The sequence below is a fragment of the Musa acuminata genome, chromosome BXJ1-3, assembly GCF_036884655.1.
Source record: "Musa acuminata AAA Group cultivar baxijiao chromosome BXJ1-3, Cavendish_Baxijiao_AAA, whole genome shotgun sequence".
Classification (NCBI taxonomy): Eukaryota; Viridiplantae; Streptophyta; class Magnoliopsida; order Zingiberales; family Musaceae; genus Musa; species Musa acuminata.
In genome coordinates this window covers 39,110,636-39,128,029 of record NC_088329.1, presented here as the reverse complement: position 1 = coordinate 39,128,029, position 17,394 = coordinate 39,110,636, and the positions used below count along the sequence as shown (strand labels likewise).

The 17,394-nt window shown below is 37.4% G+C and overlaps 1 protein-coding gene across 1 annotated transcript; it reads right to left on the bottom strand.

The window, feature by feature from the left end:
• Positions 1–7,704: 7,704 nt before the first annotated feature.
• On the bottom strand, positions 7,705–12,769 carry LOC103979159 (uncharacterized). The gene is made up of 6 exons (XM_009395210.3): positions 12,361–12,769; positions 12,132–12,264; positions 11,436–11,571; positions 10,880–10,916; positions 9,135–9,411; positions 7,705–8,873 (listed from the first exon to the last, which is right to left on the bottom strand). The coding sequence occupies exons 1-6, from the start codon at positions 12,538–12,540 to the stop codon at positions 8,761–8,763; spliced, it is 876 nt and encodes a 291-aa protein (XP_009393485.2). The 5' UTR covers positions 12,541–12,769; the 3' UTR covers positions 7,705–8,760.
• Between the last annotated feature and the right edge of the window lie 4,625 nt (positions 12,770–17,394).

The following is a 17,394-nucleotide window of genomic DNA, read 5'->3' as shown; positions in this document are numbered from 1 at the left end:
AGACTTAAATGCGATGACATATTACATGAGGCTGCTGCCTCTACGAGGTCGCATCAGTGTCCTTTACAGATAGGCGATTGTGTGTTCTCATGATTTGAACCTTCGAATCATTATTGGCAAAGCACCATCAAATAAATAGTTGTTGTGGGAAGACCAAAGATAACAATCTTAATGAATGATCAACTGCACAAATAATATTGTATTCACATCTCATCAAACAAATAGATAAGAATTAAAAGTTCCTTTGATCTTCCGAGATGAGAGATAGACGAAGTCACTATCCAAATAATGATTAAATATTAATTAAGATATTCTTTATCGTAGTATTTAAAAGTAGAAAACAAATAATGATTAATGGGAATGTCTTCGGTGAATGAAAAATTAGAAAGTAAAATAATGATTGATGAAGTGTGTACCAAATTTGGTTTTTGAAATTAGGAAAATAATTAAAGTGTATTTATTACATCGACAACTTTGTCGTAGTAGAGAGTATATTTTGATCGATATGATGTGTGAAAAAGATGAGTGATGTAAGACTACTGAAAGGTTAATTTCAAACATATTATTTTTACCATAAAATTGAAATATAAATATAAATATGGTATAATAAGATATTTGATTAGACAAGATGAACACACTAGAATAGGGTGAAAGAGAATAGTAACTTTCCAAGAAGAGAAATTTTTTTTATTGTATAATGTTATCTACTTTTAGATTTAGGGTATTCACAATCCAAACTTTGATATAAATACAATAAGTTAATGACTTTAGAGGAGTGACTTCTTAGGTGATGTGAACACAATGATGAATTACTATTTTTCTTATATGGTTCCACAAGATAGGTATTCCATCATGAACATAGCCAAATAGGAAGTATTTATAAAAAAAATTTGATCTAAAATAAAATGAAAATCGATGACTATATACTTCATTTATAAGTGAAAGATAACATTAACAAAAAAAGGTTAGTATCACTAATATTATGGAAATATATAGTTGGAGAAGATGATTGAGAAACCTAAAATTTACAAAGTAAATTTTTCACCCAATTAATCTCAACAGTTGTAGAGGCAACAGTATGTTATTCAACCTCTAGTGATAGTTTTATATTTATTTGAACTCTAATTGATTGAGTTATCTCTAATAAAAAATACGTAAGTTAGGATGTTCGATCATAATGATCCTGTAGAGTCAGAAGACCATATATTAAAGTACCTTTCAAGTAATAGAGATTCCACTTGATTATACTCTAATTACTTCATGATGATTGATATATGAACTAAGATAGTTTGTTAACTATAAATAAAAAAGTATTTGATCGATTGATCCCAAGGGATACAAATACATTCATAATTGTAACTCTAAGCATGAGGATTGATTTTTCAAGGAAGATATAGTGTTAACAAATGTTTAAATAGTGTTACTCAAACAATTAACTAAAACTCTTGATTATTAAGTAATCACTTTATAACTAAGAATCAATGTTCAAGGAAGAAAACATCTAAAATGTGCATACATATGGTAATAGACATTCAACTTCTTATATATATATTTTAGACCTTACAATGGACTATTAACATGGAACTTTAGTGTTGGGCCCAAGACGATGGTTTCATGTGATTCTACATCTCAATTCTTTTTTCAAGTCATTATTACCTATTATAAGTTGGTATGAAAAAAAATAGATTCTTTGTTTACATGAATCCATTATGTGATGAGAGAGCACAAGAATTTAGAACATCATAACACCTCCCTTACAGATTTCCCAATAATGATCTTAATCATTTTTAGTTCCACACTAAACATCTTAGCTTAATCAGAGTATCTCCAAATTTAGATCTTCATCCTGAATCTTCTTGTTGACAATTCTTAGCACACAAGGCTTTGACATTTTGGGCTTTAGTAGACAGTCTTATGTTGCCTTGATGTTGAAGCAAAAGTCCCTTTTTACAGTTGTTTACAACTAGAAAAGATGATGAAGAATGAAATTACAGGTTAAGTGCCAAGTTTGAAGACCATCAATGCTCAATGGAGATGAAGGTTGAGACCATCATTGCTGCCTAAGTTCTCATCAATCCGGTTTGATACACCTCAGTAAAAGAAAGACATAATAATTGGAAGTATCTACAAATGAACTCTATGTTTGAGATGAGTAAGGTATTTATTACTTGCAAATTGGAATATACTTGCATCAGATTTAACTTGTATGATGCTTTTAATGCTTCATGCAACAAAGAAGGCATAGGTTTTTTGCTTAAGCTCTAGTGATGGTGCTTATATTTGGTAGGTTGCAAAACCACTGCAATCAAGACATTAGAAATCAAAGAAAACATTATATTATATGGGAAGGAGTCTCCAAGCTGAAATAGGAAGGCCACATCTATGACTTATTATAATTTTATTTGAAAAAATTTTAAATGTTTGTTGAACTTTTATAATGTAAATATTCACTGCTTGGCTTTAGATGACAAATTTTTTTGGGGATCATGTTTAAAGGATTTAATCTATTTTGTGCTTTGAGGAGGATGATTATCTCAACTGTACTAAGGTTTCAACACAAAGCTTTCTTTCTAAAAGAAGACAAAGTAGCAAAACTAAAGATTAACCATCTAATCCACCTCTCATGTTTCTTTGTTTCTTAGAATTCAAGTGATTACAGTACTCTTTTTTTTTTGTGCTTTTCGACTAATCCAATTAATTAAACGATCCAACTTTATTTCCTTACTATTAGACATAATGAGGACTTCTATTATGATAATTATATAAAAAAGAAAAAAAGAAGGTTTTATATGGATATTCCGAATGAGATTAGACCCCAAGCTCCTTTTAAACTGTTCTTTTACTTTTTCTTGTGGTGTCTGCCCGAAGATGCTTGGAATCAAATCCACCACATGTTGGCCCTTCAAAGGTGATTTGTGGGACAGTCAATTATTGAAGATTTGAGCTAAAAGAGTCTGACAATTGATTATTACAGCTGATGCCTCTTCATAGTGGTGTGTTCTTAGCTTCAGTAAGATTTGAGGACAGGTTGATAAGAGCAGAATCTAGATATGCATTGCTCCGAGCTGATTTGACAAAAAGGTAATCAAATAATATGTCACATCGATTCGATTAAAGTATTATTTGGACTCCTATCATACGAGGATGATAGTTCGACAGCATGACCCAACGTGATAGGACAATCTATTTGATTAAAATGATATTTGATGGTGTCTAATATTAACATGAGCTATTAATTACTTCATAATCATAATGACTTACGTGATCGTTTCTGATATTAATCTTTGCTTTGGCTCGATGATCACCCTTGTATATTACAAAAGGCTAAAGGTTCATCTATGAAATTGATCGAGAAACTTTAGTTTCTATAAATTTTTAAATCATCATAATAATCTTATGTTAATTTAAGCGTCAAAGAGATTGTTATACGATTCATCCCTCACATAATTTTATAGGATTATCTACTAAATCTCTTATCTTTCAAACCTCTTAATGTGCTAGACAATCCTAATTAATTTGACTTAACAAATGGTTGACAAAGCCCTTAAGGTGTCGTTCAAGTTGTTGTTACTAAGCCAACCTCCCATGAAGACACTTAAGGTGAGGAAGCTTAGGTAGACATTAATCGAAGAACTCGATGAGATCCACAACAGTGAACATCTAATCGAAGAACTCGATGAGATCTACAACAGTGAACATCTACGAGATATCTAACATGAGGAATTATAGTGCGATCTAAAAGACAGACAGACATTTGGTTGTCTCTTAAGAAAATATGCAAGAACGCTTATATTGCTTGATGAATGAAGTTCTACATGTTGTATATTTATACATATTTAGGAGAACTTAATTGTCCTCCGATCATGCTTATGAATCAAGATGATTGTGCTTGAATCATGGGATGATTAATATGATCGAGATACAATAAGTAAGTCTATCAAGATTATATCCTATTAATCTTTTAATGCATGATCTATGGTTGATGAGGGGAATTTTGAACTTGAGTGATACTTATGGATTTTGTATGCTTAAATGAAGAGCTTGTGGTGGTACGAAGATAAAAAATATGGTGTGATTTAAAAATATGTCATGCTACGTACCAGGCCTGATGTAGGAATATTATTCACAGTAAAGACTTGGTTATCTAGACACTTCTCCATGAAGGACTTAGGGGAAACATTCTATATCTTGGGGATTCGGATCTATAGAGATAGATCCAAGAGGATGCTTGGCTTGTCCTAATTCAGGTACATAGAAACCATTGTCAAAAGTTTTGACATGAAAAATTCTAAGAGAGGTCTCATACCGATGAGACATAGGATATCACTTTCTAGGAGTATGTCCCCAAAGACTCTTGAAGAAAGGATGAACATGGATAGGATATTCTATACCTCAGCGATACGGTCTATCATGTATGTCATGCTATGTACTAGGCTTGATATAGAGCATGCTTTGAGTGTCATGAATAGGTATCAAGCGAATCCAGGCTTGGAGTACTGGAAAAGCAGTAAAGTGTATCATTAAGTACTTAAGAATGACTAAGGATCTTTTACTAATATATGGAGGTAGTAGCCTCAGGGTTGAAGGCTACATAGACTCAAGTTTCAGTCCGATATCGATGATAGCAAGTTGAATTCGAGGTACATGTACACTTTGAAAGGAGGAGCAGTGTGTTGGAAGAGTTTTAAGCAAAATACTACTGCTGACTCGACCATAAAGGCGGAGTAAATTACTACAGTAGAGGTAGCAAAGGAGTGAGTTCGGATGAAGAAGTTCATCATAGATTTGGGAGTCGTGCTAAGCAACAAGGAGTCGATTTCCTTATATTGTGACAACTACGAGGGATTGCTCAAATAAGGGAACTCATGTCTCATAAGATAAGCGTTGCGATGAGTAGAGGTTCGGATATGAGATATCCGCTGGAGCCCCTATCTTATTGGATATCCAATAAGCCCTTGAATTATTGGATCGCATGGATGGTAGTTGATACTTTGTTAAAATTTTTATTACTTAAATTACCCTTCCTATTGGAATCTTGATTGAACTAAGTTGTGATTGTTAGTTTTGTCTTCCTTTCTTCTCATTTCAAATATGTTTCATGATTTGATGACTTATTATATATTTTTTTGAATAACATTAATGAGTCATATGCTTGTATTACAATCATCAACTCCTATTTATCTCTTAAGTTTATTAAGAGTATAAATATTTTTTTTTTCATCGCTCAAAGAATGACATATCAAAATCAAGTAATCTATAATAACCTTTACATTTTACATATAATCATTAATAATAATTCTCTCTTAATTTGCTTTCATTAAGGTGAATAGAAGACCATATTCAAGTGTGAAAGGTGGCTTGTAACTTAAAATATATTTATGTCTTAGTACTTACATAAAGAAATTAGTGGAGATATAAAATTCAGTAACGGAGGCTCGAATAACTTAAAGAATGAGGTGACTTAACCATAATTTGTGATTTTGATTTATTACTAATGTTGGTACTTCATGTATTTGAATCTTTATAGGTGGACAATTGAGAGAGATATTAATATAGGCTAATAGATCATATTTAAATAGATGATTTGTATATTATGATCGTCAAGATGCATAGTTATCAGCTTTAAAGAGTTTGAAAGGGATTAGAGTTGTTGCATTGAGTCTTGTAGGTTGAGAGGAACAATTGTTTTCAGGGGAGACCATCATCAAGGTAGAGGAGGAAGATATACTATAGACTTGGGCAGAGAAATCCAAATTCAAAATTCACTTTACAATAGTACTATCGAGTGGAGATTTAATCTAACGAAGGAAATTAGATTTGGAAAGTGCAAAAGAGCTCTTCCTTCCTAAATCCCTTCACTCAATTATCAGTATTGATGACACCTAAGGTCGAAAGGAAATTAGTGAAAGTCTATTATCGTCAAGGGTTCAACCGAGAATCCAAATCACTAGTGAGTCTGAGAGGTGACGAGAAGAGGGTGACACTAATAAGGTAAATTGAGGATGAGAAGAGGACGTGGATCTGAGGCATCGATGGGTTTGACGGGTGATGAAAAGAGGACAAGGACACTAGTAAAGCCATTGGGAAGTAGGCCGATGTAGGAGCAAGGGAGACACGGTGTGGTGTTAGTGTCTCCTGTTGAGGTTTGTTGTTCGTCAAAAAGAGCAGAACAGAGGAGGAGGAGGAGGATTATCGGAGGAGGATAATCACTGAGGAGGTAGATCATATCTACAATAAGTACGATCATCGAGCATATCATATCTACGAGCAGTATGATCATCGAGGCAGAACATTCGATATGGAGAGGAGAACGACGAGCAGTATAATCGTTGAGCTACCCACTGCATAGAATAAATTTAAGACCTATAACTAGAGCAAATAAGGAGAGGATGGTAATAGTCCATTTTCAGTTGTAGATCAAAGTAGCAAGGAAAAGTAATTATCGGAGCAAATTAGCGAGGAAAAGGAATCCCCATCATCGAAGTAGCAAGAAAGAGGAATCCTTGCTTGAGCTGAGAACGCTATAATACCATGAAGAAAGTATGCAAGAATGCTTATATTTTTTGATGAAAAATAGAGTTGTGTAAAGGTTTGATTGTCCTCCAATCATACTCATGAATTAGGATGATTATTCTTGGATCATGAGATAATTGACATGATAAAGATATGATAGGTAAGTATATCAAGATTTATGATCGATTCTCCATCATTCTCCTCCTCTCTCCTATTACACTTTTGAGAGAAGGGCATCATGAAAAAGCCTAAGCCCACGTGGAATAGAGAGGAAATGCCGACGTCCTTAAGGCAACCTCTCAGAGAGGGAGGGACGGAGAAACAGTACCACAAAATCAAATCCAAATCATAATGCTTCAATGGAGCTTCATGAATCAGGTTAATTAAATTCCAAAAGAAAGGAAGTGCAACTCAGGGTTTGGCATGGTGTTCATGATATCCTCCTTTTGTTCTTTCTCTGTTAGCAACTAAATGTTCTTTCGAAGTAAGCAAAGAACCAGGAATATAACGGTGGCCAAAAAGCTCACACCATCCACACCTTCAACTTCCACCAAGAGTTGGAAAGTCTTCAGGGAGACACATCCATCTCATGCAGGCAAACAATTCATTCATCTCCAGTGTCCACTCTCTTGTGCTGAGACCAATAGAAGCAGCTGATGGTTGGCCATCATGGCCTTTGCTACAACATGATTCTGCATCACGCAACTTTGCCATGGCATGGGATGTGGACAGTAATTGGCTGCTATTCTGATGTGGTGTCATCTCGCTCAAAGGCCATGATGCCTTTATGTTGCATGATCAGTGTGTGAATATAAAGAGGCACTTTTGGTGGGCATGCTGTCAAACTAACTGTAGTTTGTGCTCAGTTCAGTGTTCCAGTAAGAGTGAAGCTTTAGATAACACATGTCAATGATTGCATGAGTGGGTCCTTTGTCACTTCATTTCTGGAGAAATAGTTCCTCCCTGTTCTGCAAGTTCTTGCAGTGAGTTCCACCATTCTTGGTTGATACCTTACACAACAAACAATAACATGTAGAACATGCCTTTAATCACCCATATATGTGAGCTGCTGTTGTCATTTTGAGGTCCACCAGCTGCTTTAAATACGAGCAATAGGATGAACCTTAGATCCATGGAATAGTGAGGAGGTTCCCAACCTAACTTCACTGGTATAACATTCCCAAAGAAAAGTACAGGAAAATGAAGAGTTTATATTTAAACTACATTCAAACTTCAGCAATTCTTGTCAAATATGACAGCCCATGTTTTTACAAAAAGTACATATTAAACCATCAAAGTCTTCCTGGATATCAAAACATGAGAGAGAGAGAGAGAGAGAGAGAGAGAGAGAGAGAGAGAGAGAGAGGTGGACCTAACCATGGTGGTGTTGGAGGAGTGACAAGAGGAGTCAGAACCCAAGGGACCAAAAATATCCACCCTTGGGACCATAGGGTGGTAGAGAACTCCAAAGCCTGTGGAGTTCACCTGAACTCATGGACAGGAGGGTAGGGCTAAGTGCCAAAAACAAACATTAGCACTCCTTCAACCTGTCCTACATGAGGCCAAGGCATCAAAGCCATGCCTCATCGAAGTATACAGACTACTGACAGGGTAGGAAGGTTAGTGAGATCATCTTGTCCCTGCCTGGATAAGCTGAGTGGTAGATTTCACCATGTGATCTCACATTACAGGATTGTTAGGTAAAGATGGTAGAGAGAAGCAGGTTTTCTTGGGTTGGAGAGGATTCATAAAGGCTAAGACCTGAAGACAAACTAGGGTTTTGCCAGATGCTCAACTTATGTGGAAGATGCTGATGCCAGGTAAATGTTTGACCAAGCTGTTGATTTCTTTTGCTCCACGAGCTAAATCTAAACTCCGAGGAAAAGCTTCTTTGTACCAGAGCCTCCTTGCTCTCCATTTCCTTCTTTTTAGCTCAAGCCCTCCTTGGACTTTGGGTTAGCAGGGCCCATGCACTTGAGCCATTGAATGCAGTGTTGGCTAATGGAGTCAGTGCTCCCCACCTCTGGGAGCAGACACTGTGAGCCCATCATCCGAGGGCAAAATGCGAGATGAGAGTCCTCCGAATCCCACATTACTAGATGGACCGGAAGCACTCTGGATCTTACTGTTCGGTTCAGCCCGCATGGGACTGAACTTGAAGAGATGACTGTGTGCATGACAGAAAGTGATGAGGAAGGATGACGAGTAGGGAAGGACCGACAGAATTGAGATAGAATGGAACCATGGTTAAGCCAAGGGTTGCTCGGGCACGGTCGAGGCGGAGAAGGGGGCGGGAATGAGCCGGTGAGCATAGGTGGCCGGAGATGACAGCGCCGGAGCTGTGAGAGCCATAGTCATGCCTGTTTTAAGGGAAAACACACTGTTACCAAAAACAATAAAAAGGCAAAGTTAGCTTCAACATCAAAGTCGTGTGAGACATCTACTGTCAGCATTACTTTACATGACGAGTTCAACATGAATCTACTTTTTGAGGCTCTATAAGAAAGAAAAAGAAATTATCTTGTATTCAGCTATAGATAAATGTATTTTACTTAATATAATCCATAAAATCATTATCATTATTCTGTTTATGCAACAGTAGGTTGATGTAGTAGTAGTACCTGCGTGTGCAGGAGGAGTTGGTGCGATGGACAATGGCCCTCCAAAATGCTGCACGAGCCCTGCCAAACCCGCTGTCGAGGCCACTGCTGAGTAGTGGAGCACCGGTGGATAGGGAACGCTGTAGCCATGTCCGCTCGCCATTGCGGTGGCCGTCCCTCCGCTGCCTTGCCCGAACTGGAAGTAGGGGTAGAAGGCAGTGTTTCCGGTCATTATTCCAGCCGCTGCTCCATAAACTGGATACTGTGCGGTAGCACCTCCATAGACACTGTAATAACCCTGGCCAAGACAAAGGTAAAACTAACATCACTAATATATGTACAAGTCCCTGAAGAAAATGGTTATCAGATGATGAAGTTTCTCAGTCTACCTTATCAATTTGCTCAAGACAATAACTATGAACATGAAAGATCTAAAGACAGTGTATCTCATCAGGTCCAGTTAAACATCACAAGCATTGAGATCTACAGATGCCTACTCACACAATAATTCAAGTGAAACATGCAGAAGTGTTTTTAACTCTTGGGTCCACATCTTCTTCCTGTGGTGCTGCAGGTTTTATTTGGAGTGGCAGATGCTGCAGACTTACAGATTGTTTAGGGATAAAAGGGGACCAGACCATGTGCTTCTGCCACTTAAGTGGATGATAAAAGAACAAGAACATGGATGTTAAAATGTTTCTTATGACAGACTCGGGACCATTTCATGTGCAGCAGTACCAGATGACCTAATTTTTTTGAGAGCAGAAAAGCTCCAGTGCAGGTGATCTGTTGTTTTAGCAGATAATTTGGCTTGGACAGTGGGTCCTTCAATTAATGGCTGGTTGGGTTACATCAAGCCTCTCTCCATTAATTCATGCAGGGACATGCATGCATGGCTCCATAATGTCTTGATGAAGATTAGATTTCCTGATTGTTAATATCTCCTAGGATGCATCATTGATTGGGCTATGCCAACCATTATCTGATGGTCACCATCATTTTGCCTCAGAATCTCCATTTGATCCTGTTCAGAAGAAGGCTTCTGCCATCTTCTAGTCCTCGGTGATTGTTTGCATTAGATTTTTCCTGCTTATAATTCTCCTTTTATTTCTTGAATAAGATAAATTTGTCTAGTCTAGGATGTGTTTTGAAGTTCTCCTTCATAGCAATGCTTCTCATAAAAATCCCCAAACTAGGATATTTTAGTTATATGATTCAAAATTGACTATTCTAATAGTGCAATTAATCAACACTTCTTGAATATTCACTATAGTAATTACTCTACTTACAAAACTATCTTATTCTGATTTTTAACTAGAGTATTACCATATGTTCATAGAAAAAATGGTGATTCATAAACTAAAAGTTCCTTCTAGCTACATCCAAAATGGCATAGTTTTTGAAGCCCTAAGTTCTATACTTGTTATTGACCTTGGTGTGGTCATAGGCAGAAATACATCATTAGTTTCAGTTAGTTTGCTTATATTCCAGATTACTGAAAATGATAATTCTATGATAAATTACAGTAGAATTTTTATGATTCCATACTAAAGTAAATGTCTTACATTTTATGTGATATTGTGCCTTTTACTGGTACATATGTTCAATGGACAATCACATTTCAAGTAAACAAAACAAACTGTATATATTTAGCTTCATGAAGATTCATAAATGCTTGCATATAGCATAGTGCTCGACTTTAATTGTATCAAAATGAAGACAAAGCATTGTAATCACTAGTAGAGAAGAGGAGGTGTAGAACAAACCGCTGGGTAGCTGTAGTCCGAGGAGAATGGAGAGTACCTGAAATGGTTGGAAAGAAAGAAACAAAAGGAGAGAAAGAAGATTAGAAGCGTCTCCAAAACGCAAAAGAAGGTTTGAAGATTTTGCATGGACTGTGCATTATGTTTGCTGCATTTCCTTGGATGGCTAAGGGAGAGTATGCATGCAGAAGCTGCTCTTTCCTGCATGCTTTCTGGTAATTCATGCATGGTCTCCGTCACACAAGCATATGCCAGAGAGAGAAACAGAACTGGCTGAAAGAAAGCACTCAAAGCCCATGATGGACAACTGTGCACATTCATATGACAGCTTTAGCTTTTAATGTGCAAATATCAAAGATCAACTAGAGAGAGAGAGAGAGAGAGAGAGAGAGAGAGAGAGAGAGAGAGAGAGAGAGAGAGAATGTAGAGTATTGCACCATGCATCACCAGCCATATCCCATGTGAGTTGCTGCAGCATTCAAAGGGAAGCTGTGCCTGTGTGTGTGTGTGCAATGCATGTGCCTCTTTGCTGATATGATGTAATGAGGTTAAAGCTTACCCATAGAGGAGGCCATATGGGACACCATGTTGGATGGCATAATGAGGGAAGGAGGCAGGAGAAGGAAAAGCTGCACCCATCCCACCTTGGTATCCTGTATGAAAGGATTTCACCACCCTAAAGCTCCTGTTTCCTCCTGAGAGAGAGAGAGAGAGAGACAGAGTACAATACAAACAAATGAATGCCAACAAAATTTAAGGAATCTGATCTGAGAATCTTAGACTTATCCTTGTAAGGTTTGGGGTACTGAAGACCAGTCAAAGAATACAATCCACACTCGATTCTGCAGAAACAAATACTCCTACACTACTGTAACACACACATATATATATTTATACATATATATATGTATATATGTATACATATATATATACATATATATATATATGAACTAATTCCTAGGATAATTGACATCTCAGGTTTGTACTTGCTTCACCAAGGCACTTGAAACATCATTATTCTAGAAAAATATCTAGATCAAATCAAGGAAGAACATGTCTTCTGTATCGTTAATCCTCCATGAGTTTTTAGATAGTATTCTGCACTTACGGCGCAATATAATCAATATTGACTAGCAAAAGAATCTGTTCAATTAGATTATCAATAAGCTCAAAGTGGTAGCAGAAGAAACTGTAGTTTAAGAGATGGAAGAACTGATCAAGGAGTAACACAAGATTATGGTCGTGATAACCCTACCATAGGGGGGTGTTGTAGGCCGAGATCTCTGAGCACCCAGTGAAGCAAGATTGCAATTAGCCCTCCGCCCATCGATCACCGGCGAGGGATCGACGCAGGCTCTCGTCGCTGCCGCCGGCTCGCGGAACGTCACCTGGAACCAAGGAGAAAGAATGGGATCAAACAATACAAGTAGATCAACAACACATGAAATCATGCATAGACATGCCACCACAAGGAGAAGACTCACGAATCCATAGCCTTTGGATCTTCCAGTGTTCTTGTCGGTGATCACCACAGCCTCCAGGATCTCCCCAAACTGCTCAAAGTGCTGCCTCACTGTCTCGCTCTGGGTCTCCCACGCCAACCCCCCAACAAAGATCTTTGTGTAAGTGGTGTCTCCAAATTGCCCAGCCAAGCTTGGACTCATCGTGATTAATTCCCGGAGCAGCTCTCTTCTTCCCTCCTCTTTAACCCCTCCAAGATCTTTCTGACAGAAGTTGCAGCACAGGATCTTCTGAACCTAAACAAACAAGCCCAGGTATGTAGATATCTATTTAGTTCAGATCTCCCAGATGGCACAGGTGAATTGGCCAAGGTTTGGGATGAAAGGAGGAGGACAGCAGAAGAGAGAGAGAGAGAGAGAGAGAGAGAGAGAGAGAGAGAGAGAGAGAGAGAGAGAGAGAGAGAGAGAGAGAAAAAGGAAGAAAAGCTAGAGGCAGAGAAAGGGAGACCTAATGGGGCATAGGAGCAAAAAAATAGCATTACATGTACTCTTCTTGCTCATAAATCTAGATGAGTATTGCCACCATTGCACTGCTTCCAACCATATCGATGCAATATGCTACGAACAATACAAGCTTGAAACAACTAACTTGACCGATATGGCCCTGACGTTGCCGTGAACCACGAGAATACCTTGGGCTGTGACGCTAGCTTGTCCTTGTCGTGACGGCCGCCAAAACGGAACGGCGAGATCGCAACGGGCACGGGGGCGGTTTGGTTGGACAAAAGTGCTCATCCAAATCTACTACAAATAAAAAACTGGGAAATCAATGGAACCCAATCTATGTGCTTCTCAAAAGATGTAATATATACATATATAATGATGCTTCATGAATCAAAACTAAGTTGATTAGGTACAATCCAACTCAATTAGAAAGGGAATTTGAAGCTAATAATCCCTAGTAGTGACTAGCTAGTATGATTAGTTGGGACTAAAGATTGATGTGTTTGCATCTTGAGCAGCTTCTGCAGTCAGAACCTTCGTCTTCAACCTGGAGGTGGAAAAAGCGAGACATGGGGGAGAGATTTAATGATGGATGTTCCCACAAGCAAGCAATATGGATGGCATGGCCATGACAAGAGTGGACACTCAAACAAGCTTCTCTTTTGCTTTTACTCGATCGAACTCATTTGTTAACCATTCATGATTTGTTTCTGTACTGTATTATTTTATTTAGATGGTAAGGAATTGAATCAGCATAAAGTCAAATGTTCTTCAAAAATATTTAAGCTAGAGAATCTACTGCCAAACCCTAATCACTTCTATCCAATTTGATAAACAATACTACAAGGTATTGTATCAGCATGAAGTCATGTATTTTTCAGTATTTATGCCAAATCATTAGCATACGGTGGGATCAGTTCCAAGTACTAATACATTCTTGTTTTAGTGAACCCAAACTATATAAAATGATTGGATGGTAAAATATGTGAAGCTTATTTACCAGTATTCTTCTTTATTTATATGAATATAATGAGGTGGTTAGTTCTTTGAAATGAGTGACAGCTCCAAGTATCTGAAAAGCATTTCCTTGTAAGGAAGAAAAAGACTTATCTGTTGCCTTATTATACTTGGATGACAACACAATCATCAACATCAGCAGAGCGTTATCCACCCATGCATGATCGACCAGCCTCTCCTACGCCCAAAGTAGTATCACAACAATAATACTCACCACCAATTTGTTCTATCAAAAGCAATCAGTCCTCGATAAGTTGTCCAACATTTCATTTATCAGAAGATCTTTTCTAACTTAAACAGGTAGAATAAGCATGGATTAAAAAAGAAAGGTTATTTACTAGTCTAACTTAACAACAAAAGAACTGCTCGAATTCGTATAATATTTTGTATTTAATTTAAAATAAAATAAAAAAATAAATAAATAATTAGAAGAAAATAAACATTGTTTGTGAGGTCGAGCAAGGGTTTTCTTGGGGTTTGATTACCTGGTGGGAGCTGGGATGCCTGCAACATGAGCTTCTTTTGACCAGAGAGAAGAAAGTGAGGGCAGTAGCGGCTGCAGGGGAGGAGTCGTGGGCTCAGACTTACCAATCGCACGCTGGGGTCCATCAGCTCTTCTTCTTCTTCCTCACGATTCCTTGCTAAAGAATGCCTGCGAGCACGAGGGCAAATGTGTACGGCCCAACCTGTGCTTGTGCTAAATTGATTCCAAACGACCATTAGATGGCATGTCAGCATGCATTCCTGCAGTTCTTTTTAGTTCTTCATTCCAACTTTAAACATCCCATTAAACACGCATACACCCTTAAATTAAAAGTTATCATGAACACGCATACTCGATCACCATACGATTCAAACAGAAGTCTATGACTACGGGGTGATACATCACAAAAGATCAAAATAGGCACTCAACTACATGATTTAACAGCCAATACACAGACACTAGAGCAGACTAAACAGGCAAATGAGTCAGCTTCTGAGTTCTGTCAGTGAACCGTATGAGCTACTGTGACAACCTACTCAGAGAGTGAACCCACAATGCGAAACAACCGAAAGGAAACTGATGCTTCCATTCGAGTGTCTGCAGCACCAAAGAGACCTTTTTCTCATGGAAAATGAGAAAAAGCTATTTGCCAAATGGAAACACACAACTTGCAAAAAGGACGCACCAGAGCCCTCTACACAACTACTAAAGGGAACACAAGATAGCATTATAATGACCTACTTTTTCTGTTAATGTCAGATTGAGGGTATAACAATCCTGAACAATGATGTTGGAAAATACTAATCCCAAGCAGAAACTGACAGTATAATTTAGGTACGTACCTGATTGGTCTAAGGATTAAAGCATCTTCCAAGTAAGAGGCATTTTAAGCATAAGCAAAACTTGTAGCTTTCCCCAAAGGGTTTGCTGGCTAAAATTGTCAGAATAGCTAACCTCCAAGTTGTTCTTGGACTAAAATGCAGTCATGTAGGCAGGACTCTGTGACAAGCAACCCACGCTTGAATCATCCATCCACGATTGCACACAGTTTTCCTCTACAGCTCAGCCACACAGTTATGTTGTTGAGGCATCCAAGATACATACTGGGATCTGCTGGAAAAGTATGCACCAAGGTAGAAACATAGAAGGATATATAGTTTGTGGCTACGTATTATATCTTACTTCTAACCACAACACCAAAGCCAGAGCAAAGAGTCTCCATTCATCATCATTGTGACCAGTGGATGTTTCATTGTAGGATGTATCCACCTATGGAACATACTGCATAGTCTCCTTGTTGCGTGATGACGGGGTTACATGTACAGCTTGCTCAGTCAAATCAGAATTTGTAGCATGAATAAAATACTTCATCATGAATGCTCTAAATTTTAAGACAATATTTAAATACCACTTAATTTCTGTGCCAAAACTCACAGGTATTTCTCTTAGACAAATAAGTGACAAAGTTTACCTTGTAGAAGCTGTGGAAATATATTTGCCATAACAAGTCCAAGTTATGTAACTCAAAAAGATATTTGCATTGTTCATAAGTTCAATATGGTCCAAAAATTTGTGTTATAGCAGCAGAAGAACAACCATATGTATCCTACCTGATGGAAAAAAAAAAAAAGTTGACATTTTTTTGTTTACAAATTGTTAGATATCCATCAAGAACAAAAGGAAACTGATTTTAAAAATGTGAACTCTAATTTGAACACTAGTAAAAATGAAACAACTTATATTTCTTCAGGCATTGTCAAGAATTCTCCAATCAGGAGTTGACAAGAATGGGAGGTAATCTTCTCAAGATAGAGACTACATCACTTGGATATATTATACATGTCACTCCTTTAGTTGTAAGAGAGTTGTGAGCCTTGCCACCACAGGAAGCTCCACAGGACAAGGGAATCCAGGATAGGGTCATGAAATTAAGTGGAAACAATCTTGTTCCACTAGGTATTAATTAGTCAATAAATGAAAGATATAATTCTCCCTTTTCTCCAAATATGCATCCCTGTTGAAAGGAGTTTCTGAGTATAATTTCTCCCTATCTCTTCTTCACTTAACCATAGATTCTTGTCACCATCATCTATTGTCTTAAAGGCTCAAAATTAGACAAACTATCTCCAACACAACATCATAATTCAGGCCACCTTTCCAGCTGGTGTCTTTTGCAAAAAATTTTTAAGATTTTTTGTCCAGCACTTTATCAACCATTATAGTTGTATCAGTGTCCACATAAAGACTAGTTACCAGCTTAGCAATTGACTAATTTATGCATGAAACAAAAAAAATCTAACAAAATACATATGTAGTGTAGGCACATATTTATTATCATAATACACTCTGAATGCACTTCACCTTTTCTCTAGATTCTGTCCTTCAATAAACCCTGAGTCTTTGCTTCAACTGAGCCTTTTCACTGTGGACTTACTGATCATATAACTCATGTTATTCACTCCAAAGTAAACAAATTGGGTGAAAAAAATACCCTCTCCTATAGTGAAATGGATTCTGGACTTGTTGAAGAACAACAATGGATATGAGGAACCAAGTCATAGAATGCAGCAAAGAAGAAATTTTCCCTCCAAGTTTACTGTGAGTTCCCCAAAGAAAAAAGTTAAAGGAAACATGGATGACTAGAAAAGAAGAAATATGCATGATTGAGCACAAAGATGATGCAAGCCAGATTATGAAGTTTTTCTTTTATCATATTTCCAGAGACAACATTCAGTAGTTTAGCGCCATACATATATCAGCAGCTGTCAAAATAAACAGTTTAACTGAGTATTAGAAGTTGACAGTTCCCAAAAAGTTAGCCAAGCAGAATGACATTAAAGAAATAAGAAACAGGAGGTGTCTTTTCAATGACCTACAAAAGATTTACCAAAATTATGGTGCCATCTCCTTCATCTGTATTCACAGTAGATAATGTTTATGTTCTCTCACAAATGGTTTTCATTACCAAAAATGAGAAAAGTTGTGGGGTTGAAAGATAATGAGATGGTATATAAATTCATACCTTTTTGACATCAGGACTGCAGACTCACAAA